The sequence below is a fragment of the Varanus komodoensis genome, unplaced genomic scaffold (genome assembly GCF_004798865.1).
Source record: "Varanus komodoensis strain SLA01 unplaced genomic scaffold, ASM479886v1 scaffold40, whole genome shotgun sequence".
Taxonomy (NCBI): domain Eukaryota; kingdom Metazoa; phylum Chordata; class Lepidosauria; order Squamata; family Varanidae; genus Varanus; species Varanus komodoensis.
The window spans coordinates 228,264-248,593 of record NW_025335942.1 but is presented as its reverse complement, the minus strand read 5'-3'; the positions used below and the strand labels follow the sequence as shown (position 1 = coordinate 248,593).

The following is a 20,330-nucleotide window of genomic DNA, read 5'->3' as shown; positions in this document are numbered from 1 at the left end:
TCCCAGTAGGTGCATGGGCCCTCCATGGCTGCCTAGTCAGGCCTCGTCTTGCAGCTGGGCCTGGTTCTTCAGGAAGCAGCAACAGACTTCCCAGGGCCGCCTCCTCCATGCACGGCGGGAGACCTCATTGGGGATGGGCAGAGTAGCACACCGAGCATTTCCTGCTTCTGTGTTACCTCTCCTTGCTGCCTTCGCAGAGAAATTCTGCACGAATCCCCTGTTTTGTATATTATGGACTATTACGTGCTCCAGTACTTTGGAAACTCCTGGAATATGGTCATGCTAATGGTGTGACCTACAGTTGTTTTCTTACTTTTATCTTCTGATTCAGTACTTTGAATTAGAAGACAAAACGCTGTGATTTACCCTTTCTCGTTTTTCTTTTTTGCTCTGCTCATTCGGAATTAGACAGAACATGAGATGAACTCCTCTTTGTTCGGTCCAATCATAGTGTGGGATCCTCTCTCTGTTCCCCCACCTCTGCAAGATCTGTGTTTTTGTTTCATTCTCTGCTTTGATTTAAACCTGGCTCTCCCAATCTCACATGCAAGCATACTCAATTTCAGCTAGAGAAGTATCCACCAATTCCTTGGTTGTTTCAGTATTGGTCAGACCTTGGTCAGGAAAAGGTTTCCACTTTGTTTGATTTCATTTGAAGCAGGGGCGCTCAGTCGGTATTTCCTGGAATGCCTTAAAATCTTACTGGGAATTCAGATGGATCATCCTATAGCCAAATCTTTCAGGGCAACATAAACAATAAAAACAAATACAACAAATTACAGCCAATGGTAAAGCACATCCTAATATTTTTTTCAGGAAAAATAGATTTAAAAGCAGCAACAATAATCTAAAAAGAATAGGGAAATATCTTAGTAGCTAAAACATGGAAAAAGACTATCTTAAAATACAGTATTAAAAATACCGAAAAGAAAACAAATGGCAGGTTTGTTTGTTTTTTTCAGCTCATGAAACTTAAGTAGTTTTTTATCTTAACCTGACGAGGAGTGAGTAGGACATATCTGGTTAAAGAAAAGATTAAATCTTGGCATCACTTTTAAAACAGCATTTTAATATGCACACCTATTACCAGAACGGGAGTGGCACTCATCTTGCAAGGTGTTAAAGAGGGTTCCATTGTCAGAAAAGCTTCCAGGATCGTGTCTGATGTGTGCAGATGTTCCAGGCAGATGTTCCATAAAGATGTTCGTTATGTTCCAGGCAGAGCAATTACAGGACCCCTGCACATGATCTGCGGGGGCACAGGAGCTTTCGGAGCTGGGCCTCTGCATTCAGAGCTCTCTTCCCCTGTAGATGCCGCAGAGGGAACTGTGCTGGCTGCTTCGCTGGGGCTGCATGAGCGGAGGAGGGGCGAGGGCGACAGCAGCACCACCGAGGCATCATGCATCTGGGGGCATCTCATCTCCTCCTCTGCTCTGAAGTGCCACAGAGAGCCAGAATGGGCCACTGAGTGCCCTGCAGGGCTGGGGGCGGGGGAGCAGAGGCCACTCTGATCTCTGTGCCCCTCCAGCCCTACAGTGGACACCCCACCTTGACCAGACGGTTGCAAGCATCCCAGTGAGACAGACTCCTTCTGCTACTTTGCTGCCATTTTTTCGCTTATCCTTTCTTTGCCTAATTTCATAGAAACAGAGAAACAGAGCGAGTCAGAAGGGGTCTCCCAGGCCATCTAGTCTGACCCCTGGCACCAGCCGGCTCCGCTCACAACATGCCCACCATATGCACATCCAGCCTGTCCTTGAACACCCTCACCGATGGGGCCTTAACGACCTCTCGTGGAAGCCCATTCCACACCCTCGGGGTCCTGACAGTCAGGAAGCGCTTCCTGGCATCCAGATGGAACCTTGGCTCCCTGAGCTTGGCTCCGTTGGAGCGCGTCCTGCCTTCCTCTTCAGGGGAGAACAGGTCTCTACCCACCTCCGTGTGACACCCCCTCACATACCTGTATGTCGCCAACAGATCCCCTCTGAGTCTCCTCCAGGCTGAAGAGACCCAGTTCCCTCAGTCTCCTAAGTCTCGCCTCATACGGCATCCCCTGCAAACCGGCCACCAACCTTCAGTTTCAGCCCCAGTATCCTTTCACCCCAGGTTCCTTTTCTGCAGCGCTTGCTAATGCCTTTCATCGTTCTGCTATCTCCCCTTGCACCTGTTCAGTCAGCAGAAATTTTCTTTGTTTCCCTTTTCTGTTGCTGGTGTAGAACTGCACCATTCATGATTGCTAAAACCTTTGTTTATACCTTGCTAGCTGGCAGAGTTTCGGAAATACTAGCAGAAATGTTTATTTCTGCAGCTCAAACTTTTATAATTGCGCAGTAGATAATTAGGAAGGACAATACAGATATAGTGTGGTAGTTAATGTGTGCAGGACCCCTCGGATGTGGTGGGGAGCACGGGTGGGTGCATGAGGAACTACAGATAGCATGCACAGTGCCTCTCTGGATTCAGCTATCAGGGCTGCATATGCATGTCCTTACAGGAAGAAGGCATTAGCACCATTCAAATGGCTGGGAGAACCAGACGGGACAGTAGGTCGAAATTTAGTCCATTCCGCGCCTCCTTCCGTCTATCGCTTCCTGTGAAATAGCTGCGGGTGTGAGGTTCTGGCTGCTGTGTAGGCTCACTGGTAGATTGTGGATGGATGTTGAAATGTGCAAATAAATGTACTGCATTGCCGTTTCCCCCCTTGTTTTCACGTTATTTCCTCACGGGGTTTGTGACAACAGTTGGACATGGCCTTGCCGCCTGCAGAAGTATCCATTCAGAATGTTTTATTTCCCAGAGCCACTGTGGCTGGATAGTTGTAGCAACTTGGCGACTCTTCATGTTGCGCCCAGAGTTTTCTTTAGTGGTGTTGGAGGGCTGCCCCATTGGTCTGCTCCTATGGATTTGCCCAGTTCTGAGGAGGAGGTGGAGGAGCAGATCTGGGCAAAGGACTTGGCAGCTTTAGGGCTGCCTGCTGAAGATTCTCAGAGAGCAGGAATGAGCCCACCTTGGAAAAGGGGTGGGCATTTCAGAACTGGGAAGGGAGGAGGTGGGAGATCGGATTCCTCAGCCTTCTCTGGAGCAGCAGGCAAGGTGAGTGGATGCCTTGAGAAGTGTTCAGAGTTCCCACCATCCACTCTTGAAGATGCAGGAGCCACACGAGGATGAAGCCAGAAGCTTTTCTGAAAGGGAAGGAAGGAGGGGGAGTATCAGTTTGAAATCAACCCTTCACATGGGCAGATGCAATTGGATTAGTACTTCATCTTTCCCCTTTCTTACTGAAATTTTGCTAAAATACTGGGATAGCCATCAAAGCTTGTGTCCGTGAAGCACCTTTGAAATACTTTCGTAAAGACCCATGGGCTTCAAGAAAGCCGGATTTAATAAACTCAGAGCAATAATAAATTGGATTCCATGACAGAGAAACCCAAGAAGAAGATAGGAAATGCTTATTGGATTTGTAGATAACACAATATTGGGCAGGGTGGCATAGAAGACAGAAACAACGTTCAGAATTATCTTGATAGGTGCAAAATTCTTCATTTGGGAAAATGCAGAAATGTACAGATATAAGATGGGAAATACCTGGGCTGGCAATAGTATATATAAAAAGGATTTTGAAGGTACAGTCGATCACAAACTACATATAAATTAGTAGACCAAAAAGTCAAATGTAATTTAAGGTTGCTTCAGTGGAAGAATAATTTCAAAATTGCAGGAAGTGGAAGTTCCACTATACTCTGCACTATTCAGACACACCTTGAACACTTTGTTTAGTTCTGGGCACCTCATTTTCAGAAGGATTCAGATGAATTGGAACAAATTCAGAAGAGGAAACAAAGTGATCAGCAACCAGAAACTAAGTTGTAGAAAGACAGATTAAAGGGACATGGAAGGTGGTGGTAACCAATGTGTGTCATCCAAGACTATAGGACAAAAAATTAACTGTCTTGCTTTAAAGGAAGGCAGAGTTTGACTTGAACATCAGGAGAAACTTCCTAGTGGTGAGAGCAGTCCAACAATGGAGCCAGCTTGTCCAGGGAAGTGTTGGGCTCTCTGTCCCTGGAGGTACCCAAAGAAAAACCCAAGAATCATCTATCAGGAATGTTTTAATCTGGATTCCAGCACTGAGTGGGGATTGGACTTGATGGCCTAAATGCCCCCTTCCAGCGCTACTGTTCCATGATAAGAATATTCGCATGCAGGTTATTCTCGATTTCCAACTACCAGGTTATTCTGGAGCATTTACTCTTTTAATTGGCGGAAAGAACCACAACAATTGAAGTTCTCCAGTGAATTTTTTGGATGTGCATAAATTGCAGGATGGCTTCAAAAATAAGGGTTAAGTAAACAGTTTACTTCGGAAGGCCTGGAAACCAAATAGACTGCCCCCTCCTTTTTTGGCTGTACCCCGTTACTTCTGAACTGGTGCCATGTTGTACCCCTTCGCTGTGTCGCAGAAATTGCCGTGCACTGGTATGGATGGAATCGGGGCCCTGTCGCCCCATGTGACGCATGGTGTCGCCTCAGGAGCAATGCTGAATTGGCTATCATGCAACAGGAGGAGCCTTGGAAGTGGTTGGGCTGTTAGTTGCCTTCAGAGAGGCAAGGCCCCAGACGGTCCCGGTACCCGTGCTCAGAAGAAGCAACGCCTCTAGTTGCCCTCAGCTGTTGTGCCACACGTGCTGCGGAGAAGCGTGACGGCTGTCCTTCAGAGCGCTCTTCCACCGATTCTGGAGTCACCCCGGGAAGCGTCTAAAGGGTTTAGTGGTGATGCCCTTGTGCCCTTTTTATAATGGGAAGACACTCGTCGTGTGGTTCGCCCTCTCTGCAAGTCCTCATCTATCACAAGTGTTCTTTGTGTAAACAGTCCAAAAAACTCGTGCGCACACACACAGTTAAGTATTTATTCTGGAGCAATGATCTCACGGATTGTCTCTGCATGAAGGAGCCGTTCTTCCCGACTGGTTCTGCATGCAGTGTAATTGCAAAACCCCTTTCAAACGTGGGGCAGTACGTGATACCAACACTAGCTCTTGTGTTTACTTTTGTGCTTGGTTTGTTGCATTTATCTTAAGGTTTTTAAACCTGGCATCTTTTAATTTGTGACAGTGTTGCAAATACACAAGTTACTAATCCATAGAAAGTTTTGCTGATTCACCTCCTGAATCACCAAAAGTTTTGCTGAATAAGTATAGCATATACTTAATGTAAATTATTGTTGGCATATTTGAATGAGGAAAAACAATAACTTCCCTCTAATGCACAAAACATCTCTATTTGATTGCCTGGAGTTCAGTTTTGCTTGCTGAAAAGGAGCCAGGTATGTAACAAGCATGGAAAACAACTAGATTGGAGGAAATAGGAGATCTGTGATTAGATCTCCTGCTTTTTTAAACAGTACAATAGAGCGTGGATTTAGTATGCAGAACATAGTTAAACTATGGAACTCACTTCCACAGGATGAGGTAATACCCATCAGTATGGACGGCTTCAAAAGGGGACTGGACAACTCCATGGAGGGCAGGGCTATCAGTGGCACCTGGTCCTAATAGCTATATGGTGCCTCTAATATCAGCGGCAGTATGCGGCAATATATGCACCAGTCACTGGGGAACATGGGCAGAAGGGTGTGGGCTCCTGTGGGCAGCTGGTTGGCCCCCGTGTGAACAGGATGCTGGGCCAGTTGGGTTTGTTCATCCAGTCCAGTTGGACTCTTCTTACATTAACGTGGCTCATAAGGGGCTGTCATGTAAATGACATAACACTGCAGGGTGATTCCTTTAAGGAATCAGTACATCTGCCTCAAAACCTCTCTTCTTTATTGCAGTGAAAATGGCAAGACGTGTGTTTTCTATTCTTTTGCCCAAATGATCAGGAGTGACTTCTGCATTACCATTATCTATCAGCAGAAAGGGGAAAAAACTTTTCCCTATTTCTTACCTCTTCCTTCTGGTTTCCTGTCCTGGATGTGCAAGAAGCTATCAGTTTTGGCGTGATTTCTATACCTGTCACTGCACACCTCACGGCAGTTTGATGGCTTCTTTTCCCAGTGATGGTGCGAACCCGCCTACGTACATAAGGCAAACACCAGGCAACCCATGTTAGCTCTTGATTGGATAAATGCCCTTGCTGAGCAGCATATAAAGTGACAACCTGGCATTATAGTTAAACAGTGGAAGCCATCTTTGTTGTTTCTTCTGGTATTAATACTTATTTCTCTGTGTTCCCTTTGTGTTTAATAAAATCTCTCTAAACTGAAGACTGAAGTTTCTTGTCTAGTTTAGACAAGAAACTAGGCAGGCAGGGGTGGGGGACAACTCTCCAATAACCCATGAGCAATTGTTGAGTTATAGGTGGGTTTCCTCTCTCATGATGCCTAAATTTGGGTGACACAAGCCGCATACAGGCCAAAACACACTGTGCTTTAAACAAGCCACTGTGTTTCAGCCACAGAGGGTGGACAGATGATATGATAATATTACTTGCCTTGTGCCAGATGAAAGCATAGAGAAATGGGTTGAAGCTCCTCCAGCAACAACTGGGGTTCAGCTGGCAACGTTCTTCTCTCCAAATTAAATAATGCATAAGATTTTGAAATTCCCTGTGCCCTACAAGCCCAGGAGAGTAAAGGTGAGATGACTGCAGAACAAACAAAAGGAGAGTGAATGGCAGAGAACTGCCTTGCAGGGCTGTTGTACAGAGAGGTTTCTAGAAATAGCTAATTTTCACATTGACAGTACTTTTTTCTTGGATAATCAAAGTGCTCATTGGTTCTAATTCTTGAGGAACTTCTAATGGATATCACTCTGTACCAATGGAAAGACCCAAATGTGATTTTGCAGTTGAGAGCAGGTTTCATCCGTTACGTGACAGAATGACGCTGCTTCCTCTTTTTAGAAAGCATTGTTGTGGGAATGATTGCTTCTGAAAGTTTAATTGCTCTGCAGATGTTGCAATACGTCAAAATACACAGCTATAACCTATAATTCACACAGGGCAAATGGGGATTTTAAAAACCTGAGTTTTATCCTTCAGCTTTTTTTTAAATAGCCAAGTGCTTTGGCTAAGCTTTGATAACTTCAGCAGTTGCCAGAGAAGTGTTGTTCTACTTCATGTCTATATGGGAAAAGGCCTGCCAGGAGGGAACAGAATGATTCTTGCTGTTGAACAGCAAAGGAGAATATCCTGGCAAATGTATACTATCAGCAAAACAAGAGTCAAATTTCAGCTTTTAGAAGTAATAACACACTAAAATCTGTTTAATCTGGTTGACTCACATGGTCCAGACTGTCCCTGACAGGGTGACAGTCTCAAATGTATTGCATTAGCCTCTTGTTTTATCATGCAGCTATGTTGATTATTGAGTGAAGATGAAGTAAGCAAGGAAAGAGAAAGAAACCTGGAATCAACAACAAATGGCTAAGATATAGCCCTTACAACCTCCTGCTCTTTTGAAGGGCCTCTCAAGGAATTTGCCTTATATTATTGGTGTCGCTGGGAGTAGTGCATTTAAAAAATGCAAGTTTTACCATTAAAAAGCTATTTTTCCTGTAACAGTAACATCAGAGCTTTGTATTCTCCCTTTGTGGCAGCTAAACACAGATTTGTCATAACTTACATAATGACTGTGCTCCCATGTAATGCTAAACAATGGTTTATGTTAATCATGGTTTGTCGCTTTAGTTAGCAATGAATCGTCTTGAGTTAGCAAGCCATGGTTCACTTGCTCTTGCTCTAGCTTGCTCCTGTCCCATCCATTTTGCTAGACTTCACAAGAATTTTGTTTTTTGGACAGCTCTTGCTGGGTGTCTTTATTTCAGGACCAGACAGAAACACAGACGAACTGGGAATTGGCCAAGTTTCTGGATTTAGACATCATGACAAGCTGTGGTTTAAACAAACTGGACTTTGTAACCCAGCAACAAACCATGACTTCTATTTGTGGTTTGTAGCTAGTTAACAAATCAAGGCTTATTTGCAAAGATGGATTAGGACAGAATGGCTTGATTCATACAGCACAATAATCCACACCCAGTGGTTGAATGTCGATTGAGTATGGGTTGTTGTTGGACCATAGGTGGTTATTGAAGTGTGGGTTGTTGTGTTTCTGAACCCAGCTATGATAAGAAACAGGGATTTGTTAACCTTGAGCAACTCAGAGTTCTCAACCATGGGTTCTCTGCATGACTTGTTTTTGAGGGTGGCTTCCTAGAACACAACAACGTGCAATTCACCATGGGTGTGGGTTGTTGTTTTGTGTGATGAGTCTAGTGAATGACAAGCCGGTTTTCAACAGGACACACAATGGCTTAGTGAATCAGACCAATGTTATACTGTGGAAATACACCGTCAATATGCTGACCAAAATTAGATGAGTATTCAAATTTGAAATGTGATCCAGGAACATAGCTCAGTTATCCATCTGCCTCTGTCCTCTACTTAATCTTGTTGATATACCACTTTTTTCAGTTGTCTCTGCTGAGGATTATGCATAAATCTGTGTTTTGACTGCTTTTCCCGTTGTTGACTGTCAAAGTTATTTACAAATGTTTTGGTGTAAAAATTCTAGGATTGCCACAGCCCCCATACTTTTTTCCTTTTTTGGGAACCATTCTGGGAGCCATGCATGACTGTTGAACCACATATAAAAGCAATCAATCAATCAATCAATCAATCAAATCTCTAGAACTCCCCTTCAGAATTCCTTTCAGATTTTTAAAAGACAGCAAAACCTCACTTATTCTGCAGGGCGTCTAGAAGTGGCAAAGGGCTTCTGGTGGCTTTTGATGCTGCTTTTTAAAGCTTGTTTTCTTTTGTTCTAGATTGTGTATGCCCAAATGTGAATTCTTATTTTTGAAGGGTTGCCTCAAAAACATTGAAAGACAGGTTGGCTTCCTTGCTCCTCAAGGAAAGCTCAAAGCCAGCTTGAGCATATGGAATTGGATGTCTCTGTATCATGGCCCCCGTGTCTCATTTATACTTTTACAGACAAATTAAGTGTTCTAATGCCGCCATTTTTCTTTTGTAGGTAAAGGCAGCTCAAGCCTGTCATCCGACGTGAGTTCAAGTACAGATCACACCCCAAGCAGAACACAAAAGAATGCCGCAACCAGTGAAGGTATGCAGATGGTGTGTCTTGCCTCCATTGTGCCAGCTGGCTTCTCCAGGGGCCACCTTTCCCCCTTTGATCTTTGCTGGAAAAAAATCCAGCAAAAACAGCCAGCCAGCCAAAATGCAGCAGGAATATCTCCCCCAGCTTCAGTTTCTCATTTGCTCTCTTGTAATGTGTGGGGGCTCATGACAGAAAACATAACTTTAGGGGACATTCCAAAAGAAATACTTTCCACACTCTTTAAGATAGCGCATTATTCTTGTTGGGTCTAGAATTTAATACAACAGGGCTGGATTTTTTCTTACCAAAGTTAATAATGCAATTACCCTGGGGGTTGATGTGGAACTATACTTGAAAGTGGTGTTTGCCTGGTGCTTAGAAGCTTGTGCCAAGCAAGCTAAAACACATTTAAAGGAGAATTAAAGTTCAGTGGTGATGTGAAAGCTACAGTGATGACTCTCACCTGGAGTGAGGAGGCAGTGAACGAGAGTGCAGGGGCTGTATGGAGACACGCTGGGCATCCGTCTGCAACCACAATCGAAACATAACCAGCTTGCAAGGAGGAATGTGTCCGTCTAATGTACAGACGCGCCAAGGCGATCTTCTTTTTCTGTAGGTGGGTGATGCTGGAGGGTTACTGATGTAGCCTCTGGCAATACGAATAGGATGTTTGGCACTCAGACCCCTCCCATGCTCACAGTGTATCTCTGAAATAAACATAACTGAACATTAATTTTTAAAGTTTGTTTTTATATCTTTCCCTGTGATGGATTTCGCACGTGATGCGCAGGTTGCAGCAGCTTTGTTCGGATGCTTTGTCTGCATTATGGAAGTGCCGGTTCACCCTATCAAAACTGACTGCTAAGGTCAGTGGGAGGAGTGTGTCTAAAGTACTGGATTAGGCAAAACCAAAATTTCTAACTTGGTGATTGCTAATCAAATCAAGCCATTGGGTTATTCCATGATTTTTATATTCTCTTGTCATAACAAATTAAACTGCATCAGAATAATCTTTTATCTCCAAGAGTCTCTGAATCTTAAAAAAATGGATTGAATAAACACTTCTGTCAGGCAGATGTCTTGTTACACAGTTCTTTTCCATTAGGTTCATTGATTCTGCTGTTTTACTTTGACCGAGAGAAGAACACAAATCGCTCAATATTTGGGGATGATCCTAAAACCAAAAGCACAAGGTCTAAATACTGTTTAGAGTAAGTTTGGATTGATCGGATTTTGGTTCTTCTGCTATCTGTGCTAAATGGAGGAGTCGTTTAAAATAAACTTTGTAGGCTCCAGGTTTTGATAAGGAGCCACCTTTATCATTTCTCTAAGCATGGTGCTTTTTGTGCACCGTGCAATGGTATCAGGAACTGATATGTTCTTTGGATGAGCTTGTCACTTAGCAAATACTTTGATTCTGTGGCTCCATCCCAAAGCAGTATTGGCTGTGGATCGCTGGCGTGCGTAGCTGGCAACACAGCCGGGCTACGTGAGACCTGGATGGCAAGCACTGATTTGGAGGTGATCTTCCGAACCAGGAACCTGCCTGTGCCGCCTTTCCAACAATCAGCTGCCTCATATGCAAGCGAGAGGTGGAAGAGGAGGATGAGGAGCGAGAGGCTGAGGCTTGCTGTGGCTTATTCTGAATTGAATTTGCGGCTCATCCGTATAAGTCGCTGTTTGAAATGAGTAGATACATTTGCAAAGCGACTGTCACACAGATCTAGACACTTCTAGAAATGTCCCTGTCTAAATATTTCGGACTTAATATTTTAATGCTCCAAGGAACATGCTGTCACATCACTAATAAAGCTTCACGGCTGTGTAGTTTTGGGTGTGGTGCTAACAGTGCCCCCCCCCCAAGTAGTGGCATTTGCTTTAGCACCCCTGGCAGCCGTGGGCATGCTTAATTTGTGCATTGCAATTGTTGCATATCGATTGTTCAGACGAGAGGTGGGACTCCTTGGTGGCTTTCAAACAGTGTTGCATCGGTCTTGGGGTTCCGCAGTGAGAAGAGTGGAGATGGGGCGGGCAATGGACGGTTCGCGTTCTGCACGTGATTAGTGACTCGTGGGCCGTTTGCTGTAGGTGTGAACTAGAAACTGTAAAGGAGTATTATGTAGGAGATGGAGGACGCATCACTGTGTGACTCGCTTCATTTGCGACGGCTCATTCACAGATGCGTGTTACTGCCTGATGCTACAGCGAGCGGTTGGAAGTGAGCTGACTTCTTCCGCTGCCTTATGAAACTGGCAGCCTTGTGCGTGTGTTGGACTCTATATTACTCTCCGTTACCCTCCGGCCTTGCTTGTGTTGTCACATTCCTGCTGGCCTGCCATGCATATGCCGGTAGGGACTCCTGTGTCCCAAAGGCCCTGTGACAGGAGCACGGGGTCTTCCTTCTCTTCTGTTGGTGGGGCTTGTTGAAGAGCTTTGGCTGCCAATACGCTTAAAGGGAGTGCTCCTTTGGCCAGCTGAATTAAACTGCTGCGAACAGATCCTTCCTTGCCGTGCACCCTGCCCAGTTATGCTGCCTCTGTGTGGCTTCCCTTTCTGGACCACTGGCTTGTTTGTGACTGCATCCTTGCTCTGCCTGTACTTTTGGTCCCTGCCCCTGGCCTGCTCTGGGGCTACGCCTTGGACTTTGCTACTGGCCTTCACCCCTGACCTTTGGGCCCTGGATTGCCCTGGGTTCTGCCACCCCGGGTGTCTTCCCTCGGACAGCTCGGGCCCCGGCAGCATGCTACCCGCCACCTGCCAGAGGAACCCTCCACACATGCCAGATGCCCTGCCAAGCCCAGCCAACTGCTCTTCTGCTCTCCAGAGCGGCCACCCTTCATCCGCCGGTTTGTTCCGAGGTGCTGCGAACCAGCTGGTGGGTGGCATCTCTGCGGGCACGTGCCAGCCCACGCATGGCTTTCCAGAGATCCAGCCCGACCCAGAGCCCTGGCTCTGGAGAAGGACCCCCTCAGAGCAGGCATTTGGGCTGGGCTGGGCCAGCTGCCCAGAAGGCTGCCCTAGCCAGAGTGCTGATGCGGCTGATGGGAGAGCCCAGGCAAGAGCCGCGGCGTGTGGGGTGTGGCGGATGCCGCAAGGGAAGGCGACATGGCGCGAGGGCCACTTGTGTGCGCGTCCTCCCATCTCAGGTGGTGCTGGAGCTTGTCCTTGCGCTGATCATAGGCTGCACCCGATCTGCAGCCTGCATTATAGTAAGGACCGCTCCAGAAGTGCAAGCTTTCCATGCTGGGCTTGGCCCACAGTGAAAAATGACTAGAGCCTAAATCTGGGAGATGCTGCAAAATGCATATTTGGTCAGTGAGAACTAATATTTATTTGTTTATTTATTTAGGGAACTTCTATGCCGCCCCATATGCCGAAGCCTCGGGGCGGCTCACAGTCATAACTATGGAGCTGGCTAAATGTTTTAGCCTGTTGTGAGACTTCAGGTGTACCCCATTGGCTTATTTTCTCCAGACTTGTTAACACGCACACACATACACACAGAGAGGAGAAAAGTAAAAGAAAACAAGAAAAGAAAGAAATCAGGAAGGCAACTTATGGGAACCTTTGTACTGTGTTTCCTGTCCCAGGAACTCATATCACATGCCTCTTTTATAAAGGTTTTTATACTTATACTAGTATGTTTTGGTTTCAGTCGTCTGTCTGTCTGTCTTGTCTCTGCCCCTTCAAGCTTCCTATTTTTTTAAAACAATGCATATTATTGTTAGCACTCAAAAGTCGTGTGAAGATGGTATCTGTCCCTAACCCTGCCAAATTAAGCTTGCTTCCTAAAACTTGAATCCCCCCTGCCCTGCCCTGCCCTGCCCTGCCCTGCCCTGCCCCCTCTTTCCTTTCTTTCGTTTTATTCTACTATGAGCTCCTGTGGAGGCCTCATCTTAGGTGGTGAACCTCCGTGTGTGCTGATATCACTATGAGAATCAGCACATGCTCTTTTTGCAGTCAGAGGAACACAAGCGAGGCAAGTTGGGCGTGTCAGCAAGCGGAAGTCCTGCTGGCACCTCTGTGCAAACCAAGGACTACTTCTGCAGCACCATGGTGCACTGTACCCTGTTCTCTATACAGGGTTGTTGTGAGGATAAGAATGAAAGGAGGAAGGTAATCGTGTAAGATGCTTTCTGAGGAGGAAAAAGGGATGCACACACAAACACGCACACACACACACACACAAAATGAGGAAATTTTAGAGGATAGCCTTGGTCAAGCTCAAAAACCACTTAGGAGAGACAGTTTAGAGTGCTTTATAAAACACCATTTGGACAGGCAGGTGTAAGAAAAAGCTGGAGAGAAAGTATTACAGTGGTATTGGATCTCCTCCAAGTTAGATTTCTATGTCTCTTAGGTGCTTTCAGGCAGAGGTTCAGCTGGCAAGTATTATTCACAATAATTTTGATACTTTCCTTGGAAACAAAATAATTCAAGAACCTGAAACATACGGTTGCATGACGTGCTGCTTTTGTTACCGTGACCCTTTAAAACGTGGTCTGTGCTCATGCTTGCACCCCACACAGAGCCCTCGTGAGGATAAAACTTCATCACAGTGACTGGGTTGAGACAGCATAGTAAGCCACAATGAAGGATTGTGTGTGCGTTCTCATAGAAGTGTGGGTTAGTATTACAATATGCTGGGCAATCCTGTTGTTTAAACTGAGTTGAAATAAGAAACCATGCTGAATAACTCAACAAACCATGGGCTCCTTTCATGGGTTGTTTGTGGTTAAGAAGCTATACCTTGTTCAGCAGGGTTCAGACAATATGATACCCTACACTCCACTCATATCCAACATGTGGGTTATCATGTTCTCTGAACCCACTCAGAAAAAGCTATGGGTCCAGTCTGCCATGTGGGCTGGACCCAGTCATGGTATTTCAGCGTGGTACGTTTGGTCTTTAGAAATCAGTATAAGAAACAATTACTTGTTCTATGATTTCTCTGTACCACCATGGCTTGCTGTGTTGTCTGAACCCAGGATCATGGTTTCCACAGGCCTGGTATGCAGCTCCCAGCATCCTCTGCAAAGAGCAGCAACTGCAGGAGCCACTTCAGCTGCATAGCCAACCTTGATATACAGAGCAATAAAAAAGAAGCGGGCAACATAGGTAGGGGCTGATCCACCTTGGAACTGAATTCCAAGCAGGGTGGGTGAAGGGATGCGTGCCAACAGTGGGCGGACCTAGCAGGGAAGATGGAAACCGTGATGACATCGAAGCTGCTTTGGTCACTGTTCAAGCACTTGAACATGAACCGTGGGAACCACTCAGGGTGGCTTGTCATGTTGTCTCCAGAGGCATTAGTTGCTGCATATCCCAGCATGAGCTAGTTTTACCACCAAGCTATGGATTTGCTTTAAAAGTTAATGAAAAATGCTGGCTCTTGAACCACCTTGTAAAAGATTAAGTAGTATAATCCCTTTCATCTCTCTCTCCCTCACACACACGTACATGGATGTCTATGAATCTTAGATGACCCCTTTAAGTGTATGTAAAAGCATTTGAGGTACATGTTCAGCCAGTCGCTATCCATAAAACATGCATAGAACCATGACCTCAGAGAGAGGAGCTGCTACCATTGCTAAGCAGGCATGGCTCAAACATTTTATTTTTATGATGATTTTGTTTGTTTCATATCCCATCCTTTCTAGCAAGGAGCCCAAAGCAGCTAATACAGGACAACACATGAACACCATTAAAATAATGATTCTAAAATTACAAACACATAATAAAATACAGTGAAGCTGCCCACCGCTAGAAGAGGTCCAGTGCCTTGCAGCAGTATGCACCCCTTTTCTGCATTTTATTGTGCTACAAACGGACGTGAAAAGGACAATTTTGGCATTGTTGCCTGTTGAGGTGCAAATTCTTGTGGTGCAGAAGTTGAGTTAGTGGGCGCAAACAGGCGCTTGTTGGTTGCACAGTGTTCACAGCTCCTGTGTCAAGACTTGGAAGAAGCACTTTTGCTGTCAGCTTCGTCCATCTGGATGCGGCAGTGTTTGCCTGTTCTTGCTGGCAAACTGCCCAGCGCTGTGAGGCTGGATGGGGACCGCAACTTCCAAGTCTTGGCACAGAGCCTCATTCGGGCCGAGGACCATTCTGAGGCATCCGGGCTCTTGTTTGGAAGCCATCACAGTCTGACTTCGCCTGTGTGCTTAGGCTCCTGCTGGAAGGTGAATCCAGCCCCGGCCCCAAGTCCTCTGCAAACTGAAGCACATTTCCTCCAGAATTGCCCTGCATTTGGCTGTGTCCACCTGGCCCTCAATCCTGGCCACTTTCCCAGTCATTATCAAGGGGAAACATCTGCACAACACGACGCTGCCACCTCCATGCTTCACTGCGGGGCTGGTGTTCTCGGGCAATGAGCACTGTTGGCTTTGCAGCAGGGCCAAAAAGTTCAGTTTTGGTCTCATACCAGAGGACTTTTCCCCACGTTTGCTGTGTCTCCCCCATGCCCCTTTCCATACTCGAAATGGACTTTGATAAGGGTTTGTTTCAGCAATGGCTTTTTTTTTTTGGCTACTCTTGCATAAAGTCCAGCTTGGCACAGCAGTTGGGTCATCAGTGTCCCATGGATGGTTTCTCCCATCTCAGCTGCAGGTCTCTCCAGCTTCTTCAGAATTACTATTGGCTTCTTGGTTGCTTCTCCAACTTCCCTCCTTACCTGGTCAGTGCATTTTGGTGGACGGCTTCTCTCAGCAGAGCTGCAGTTGAACAATGTTTTTCCCCACTTTGGAATAATGGATTTAATGGTTCTCCAGGCAATGTCCACAGTTTGGGATACTTTCTGAAACCCAACCCTGATTGATGCTTCTGTACAGCTCTGTCCAGGAGTAGTTTTAATAGCTTCTCGGTCTTCATTGCTCTGTCTGTCTAGCCATGCTCTTCCACAAACTCTGGAACCTTCCAGAAATAGGTATATTTAGTCTGAGATGATGTTGCACTGGAATTACACACAGGTGGACTCTGGCTAACTAATTACACCACTGATTTCTGCAGGCAGTGGGGTTCACCAGAGCTTATTAAGGCATGCCACTACAAAGGGGGTGAATATTTACAGAGCCCACAAAGGCCAGTTTGTTTGTTTACTTTTGTGCCTTAATTAAAAAAAGAAAAGAAATTTCACCTTTACCACATTGAACATCTTCTGAGCATCAAGTGTTGTTATTTTTGTATTATATTATGTTGTGAGCCGCCCCGAGGCTTCGGCAAATGGGGCGGCATAGAAATGTTTTAATAAAATAAATAAATAAATAGCCTTGCCAGTTAAATCCATTTAAATTCCAGGTTGCAACACAAAATGTGGAAAAGTCAAAGCAGGGTGTTTGATTAGTTCTGCCTGGCATGTAAAATAGGTCTACAATCCAAAAATAAACAAATGCACCTTTAGCTGGCACCTCGGTGAGAACATGTTGGGGACAGCTGGATATCTACCCGTCAGGATCTCCATAGCCAGGGGACCACCTTGGAAATCCCCTTGGGTAACTCCGGAAGTTTAAATCATGGGATTGAAATTTCCTGTTTAATATGGAAGAGCATGAGGGAAGCAGCGAGGGCCACCTGCCCCTTAAGAGAGCATTCTTGCTGTGAGACACTAATGCTCAGGAAGCGTCTTCCCTGCTCAGTAATGTAACTAATACAGATGAGAGTGTATCAGGTGATGAATGAGGTCTTGATACGTGGTCATGCCCTCCATATTCATTTTATTTCATTCATTTTATACATGTATAAACTGGGCCCATAGTCCATTTCCTGCACATCACCAGACTGCCTATACTTGTTGCAGAGATACCTGCTTTCATCATTGTGACCGTTGGGCCCTCAGCAAGCTGTCTTCTTGAAGCTCCCATCCTTCCCTCGTCGTACTCTGGTCTGGGATCCACAACTGACCCAGACAAGCCGTTTACATGTGTCCTCCCGCCATTTCACCAGCTGTCACTTGTGCTTATAACCTTTATACCTCCCAAATAGATTTTCTCTCATTCTGCAGACTGTGCTTGCTATGTGATACTGCAGGCCGGCTCACGTTCCACTGGCTTTGAGAAAGTTGGGGAGTCCCTCTGGGTTGGAGATGGAGTGCGGCCTCCCAGCCTTGGTGAACTTCCTTCGGTTCCCTGGTCTGTTGCAAACACTGGCCTTCCTCAATGGGGGTATGATGGGATATGATGCTGAATGCATCCAGAAAGGAGGTACGGGGTATGACGTTGCAATATTTTACCCCACCCTTCAACTCAGAGGCTCCTTGGGCAGTGCACAGAATCAGAATGCAATAATATGTCTAAAACAATTACCATAAAAGCACCATAAAATACAGTAATACGATATTACCGCCACCGTGGCTCAATCTTAGTTGTAGAGTAAAAATATAATAAAAATGGGAACAAAAACTAACCATGAAAATATCGAGAGTATAAAAAGGGTTTCACCTGGTGCTGAAAGGAATAAAGAGGGGGTGACAGGCTATTCAAAACCCCCATTCATTTCAAACTCCTAGATTCTCATTGTGTGTCATATGCAGCTTTTAAAAAATGACAACAAAGTCAAATTATGTGTTTACATAATATGTAGTTTGGGAGCATGAGTGCAGGGGCTCATGGCTACCCATGGGGGTGGGGGGGCAAATGAAGCCGCATCAACCTGCACATGGAGAACTTTGAGAATAACATTCAGGAATCCAAACCCAAAAAATGGCTGAATTGGTGCCTTTTGGAAAGACAGGACAAATAACTTAGAATCCCTAAATCAAGGAGCAGTTCATAAGCAGTTCATAACCACTCCTACTATAATCTATTTAATTACATAAAAAACAATTGCTCTGTCTTAACTAAAAGTTCAAAGCAGCAAAGAAATTAAAGGTCATACTAATGAAAATGGCGAAACTAATTAAATTGGAAAACAAGAGCTGTGCAAGAAATATTCACTGCGAAGCACTGTAAAAGGAAACCAAGCAGAACCATCAGAAAGACTTTAACAACTGTATTAATAATGCAGCAACACAGGACTGTTAATATGAAAATTAAGATTAGGCTAGCCTTTCGCAGAAATATCATGGCTAAACATGACCTTGGTCGCAACTGGTTTGTAGGACCACACCCACATTACCACACGTGTGTGTCACAACAAGAGTCACCTCGCACATCACATTTATTATGCCAGGAGCATTTATTTGAACCCAGAGATTCTGCCTTTTAGAGAAAAACAGGAGCTCCCTAAAATGGGCGAAGGTGGTCGGAGGGGATCATAGGTACGCATGGAGGCAAGACGGTTCAGTTGGCTGCCATCGTCTGTCTCGCTTTGCCTGCTTATCCCAGCTCTCCTTTAGCAGCTGTTTGTCCCTGGGAAACTAACCCTTAGTGCCAGTATAGGGAAAGGCTGCCCCTCCGGTTGTTTTGACTTAATACTCCCATCATCCCGCACTGTTAACTACCCTGGCAAGCGATGATGGGACATTGAGGGCAGAACATCTGGAAGGCCACCTCTTCTCTGGCAGCTGCCGCTGGAACATCGTGTTGTGCAGAGAAGTGGGGAGCCTTGTGTGAACGGGCCTGCAGCCTAGTGTGTTGCTGAAATTTAAGCTGCCAGCTGCGGCGGCAGTTCGCAGAGTCTTTTCTCAGCCTCACTGGAGCTGGTGCATATTGTGTGGCCAGCCACCAGCACTGTGTGGAGACCTGTTTTGAAATCTATTAGTTATGACTTATGTCTTGAACTTAATACCTGATGGACCAAAGGATATATAATGGATCCCAAACCACTTAAATATTATCCATACTTTAATCCCTAAAATGAGGAAACTGGCTGATGAGAGAACCAGATCCCTGCGCTGAGCCGGGATGGCCGAGCTGTCCAGACTGCTGGTGGTTTTCTTCTGAGAGCTCTTTTCACATATCATGTTTGGAGGGCAAGTCAAAAGAGCTTATAATTGGCTTGTGGTGGAGATGGAGGCCAGTGGTTTTAGGGGGAAACGGTTTGGAATGCGGGGCTGTTGGGTGTTTTGTTTTGCTTGTTGGCGTGTTAGGAGATCGGTTCTTCTCCCCTTTCCACTTCTGCCTGATGGAGCAGTCCTGTGGCTTCTTGGACAGCATCCCAGGAGCCATAAGATGACGGGGATGCCTCCCCGCTCCAGAGACCGTGGTCGTAGCTCTGACATTGGAAATGGACGTCCCTGTGCGGATGTTTTTGCACTTCTAGCAGCCACTGCAGAAAGCCCCGTGGCGGTTTGTTTCCAGAGATACAGCAAACATTCTTGGAAGGGTTGAGGTGGTTGAAACAGGCGGGAGGAATGACACTGAAGAACTCGACCCACTTGGTGGATTCAGCTGCCAAGTCAAGAGCTGCATTTTTTTTGCGGTTTACCTTTTTTTGCAGCGAGAGGCCACAACCTCTGTGTGTGTGTGTGTTTTAAGGCAGGGAAATTTACATAAAATATAGGTACCGTTTGTGCAATCTACACAAACGTGGCTGCAGTTTGCAGAAATTGCAGCTGTATTTGTGGAAGTTGAGACTGTATTTTATGCAAATTTCAGCTGACTTTTGGACAGCTTGCACCAATTGCAGTTGTTTTTTTATGCCCGTTTCCCCACCATTGAACAATATGCAAATTGTGGCCCACTTTAAAAACAGAAGACCATGTGCTGGCTTGAGTCTCATGCAGTGTCCAGAATTCAAGAAGCAACTCTGGGCCATTCCATTGGATTTTGATTCCCTGCCCGCCCACCTGCTGCAGCAAACTCCTTGGACATCCCTGCGGATAGATAGGGAGGGGAAAGACAGAAGAACCCTGGACCTGCTCGATCACAGAGCATCTCCATTGCTTCCCTGCCTGTGGCTGGAGAAGTCAGATAGATGGCTTGAGAGGCCTGCCTGGCTGACCTTCCTTTTAAACAGAGGAATGGGAGGCTGTGTAGGAGGCTGTGAGCCTCCTCCCCCCGCCGTGCTAGGTTCTTGCCAGCAGGGCTCTGTTAAGAGTGCCCGGCAGGAGATCCCCGCTGTCTATTACGCATCAGTCCCTTAGGACAGCATGCTAAATCAACCGGCTCTTGCCAGAGTTGCTGTGCAAATTTAAGTCCATGTCACTGGCAAACGCCAGCCATCCTCTTCCAGAAACTACTGAAGCAAGTCCCATGTGATACAAATACTGCATTTTGCCTGCTTTCCAGTCAATTGGCTTTGCATATCTTGAAGCTTGCCCTGAGAGTGAAATTGCAAC

The 20,330-nt window shown here is 45.8% G+C and overlaps 1 protein-coding gene across 1 annotated transcript in view; it reads left to right on the top strand.

The window, feature by feature from the left end:
- FBXL7 (F-box and leucine rich repeat protein 7) overlaps positions 1–20,330 on the top strand; it is a 143,995-nt gene that overhangs the window by 23,945 nt on the left and 99,720 nt on the right. Inside the window, exon 2 of the mRNA XM_044442789.1 lies at positions 9,032–9,121. Within this exon, the coding sequence (XP_044298724.1) occupies positions 9,032–9,121 (90 nt within the window). The remainder of the gene's footprint in view (positions 1–9,031; positions 9,122–20,330) is intronic.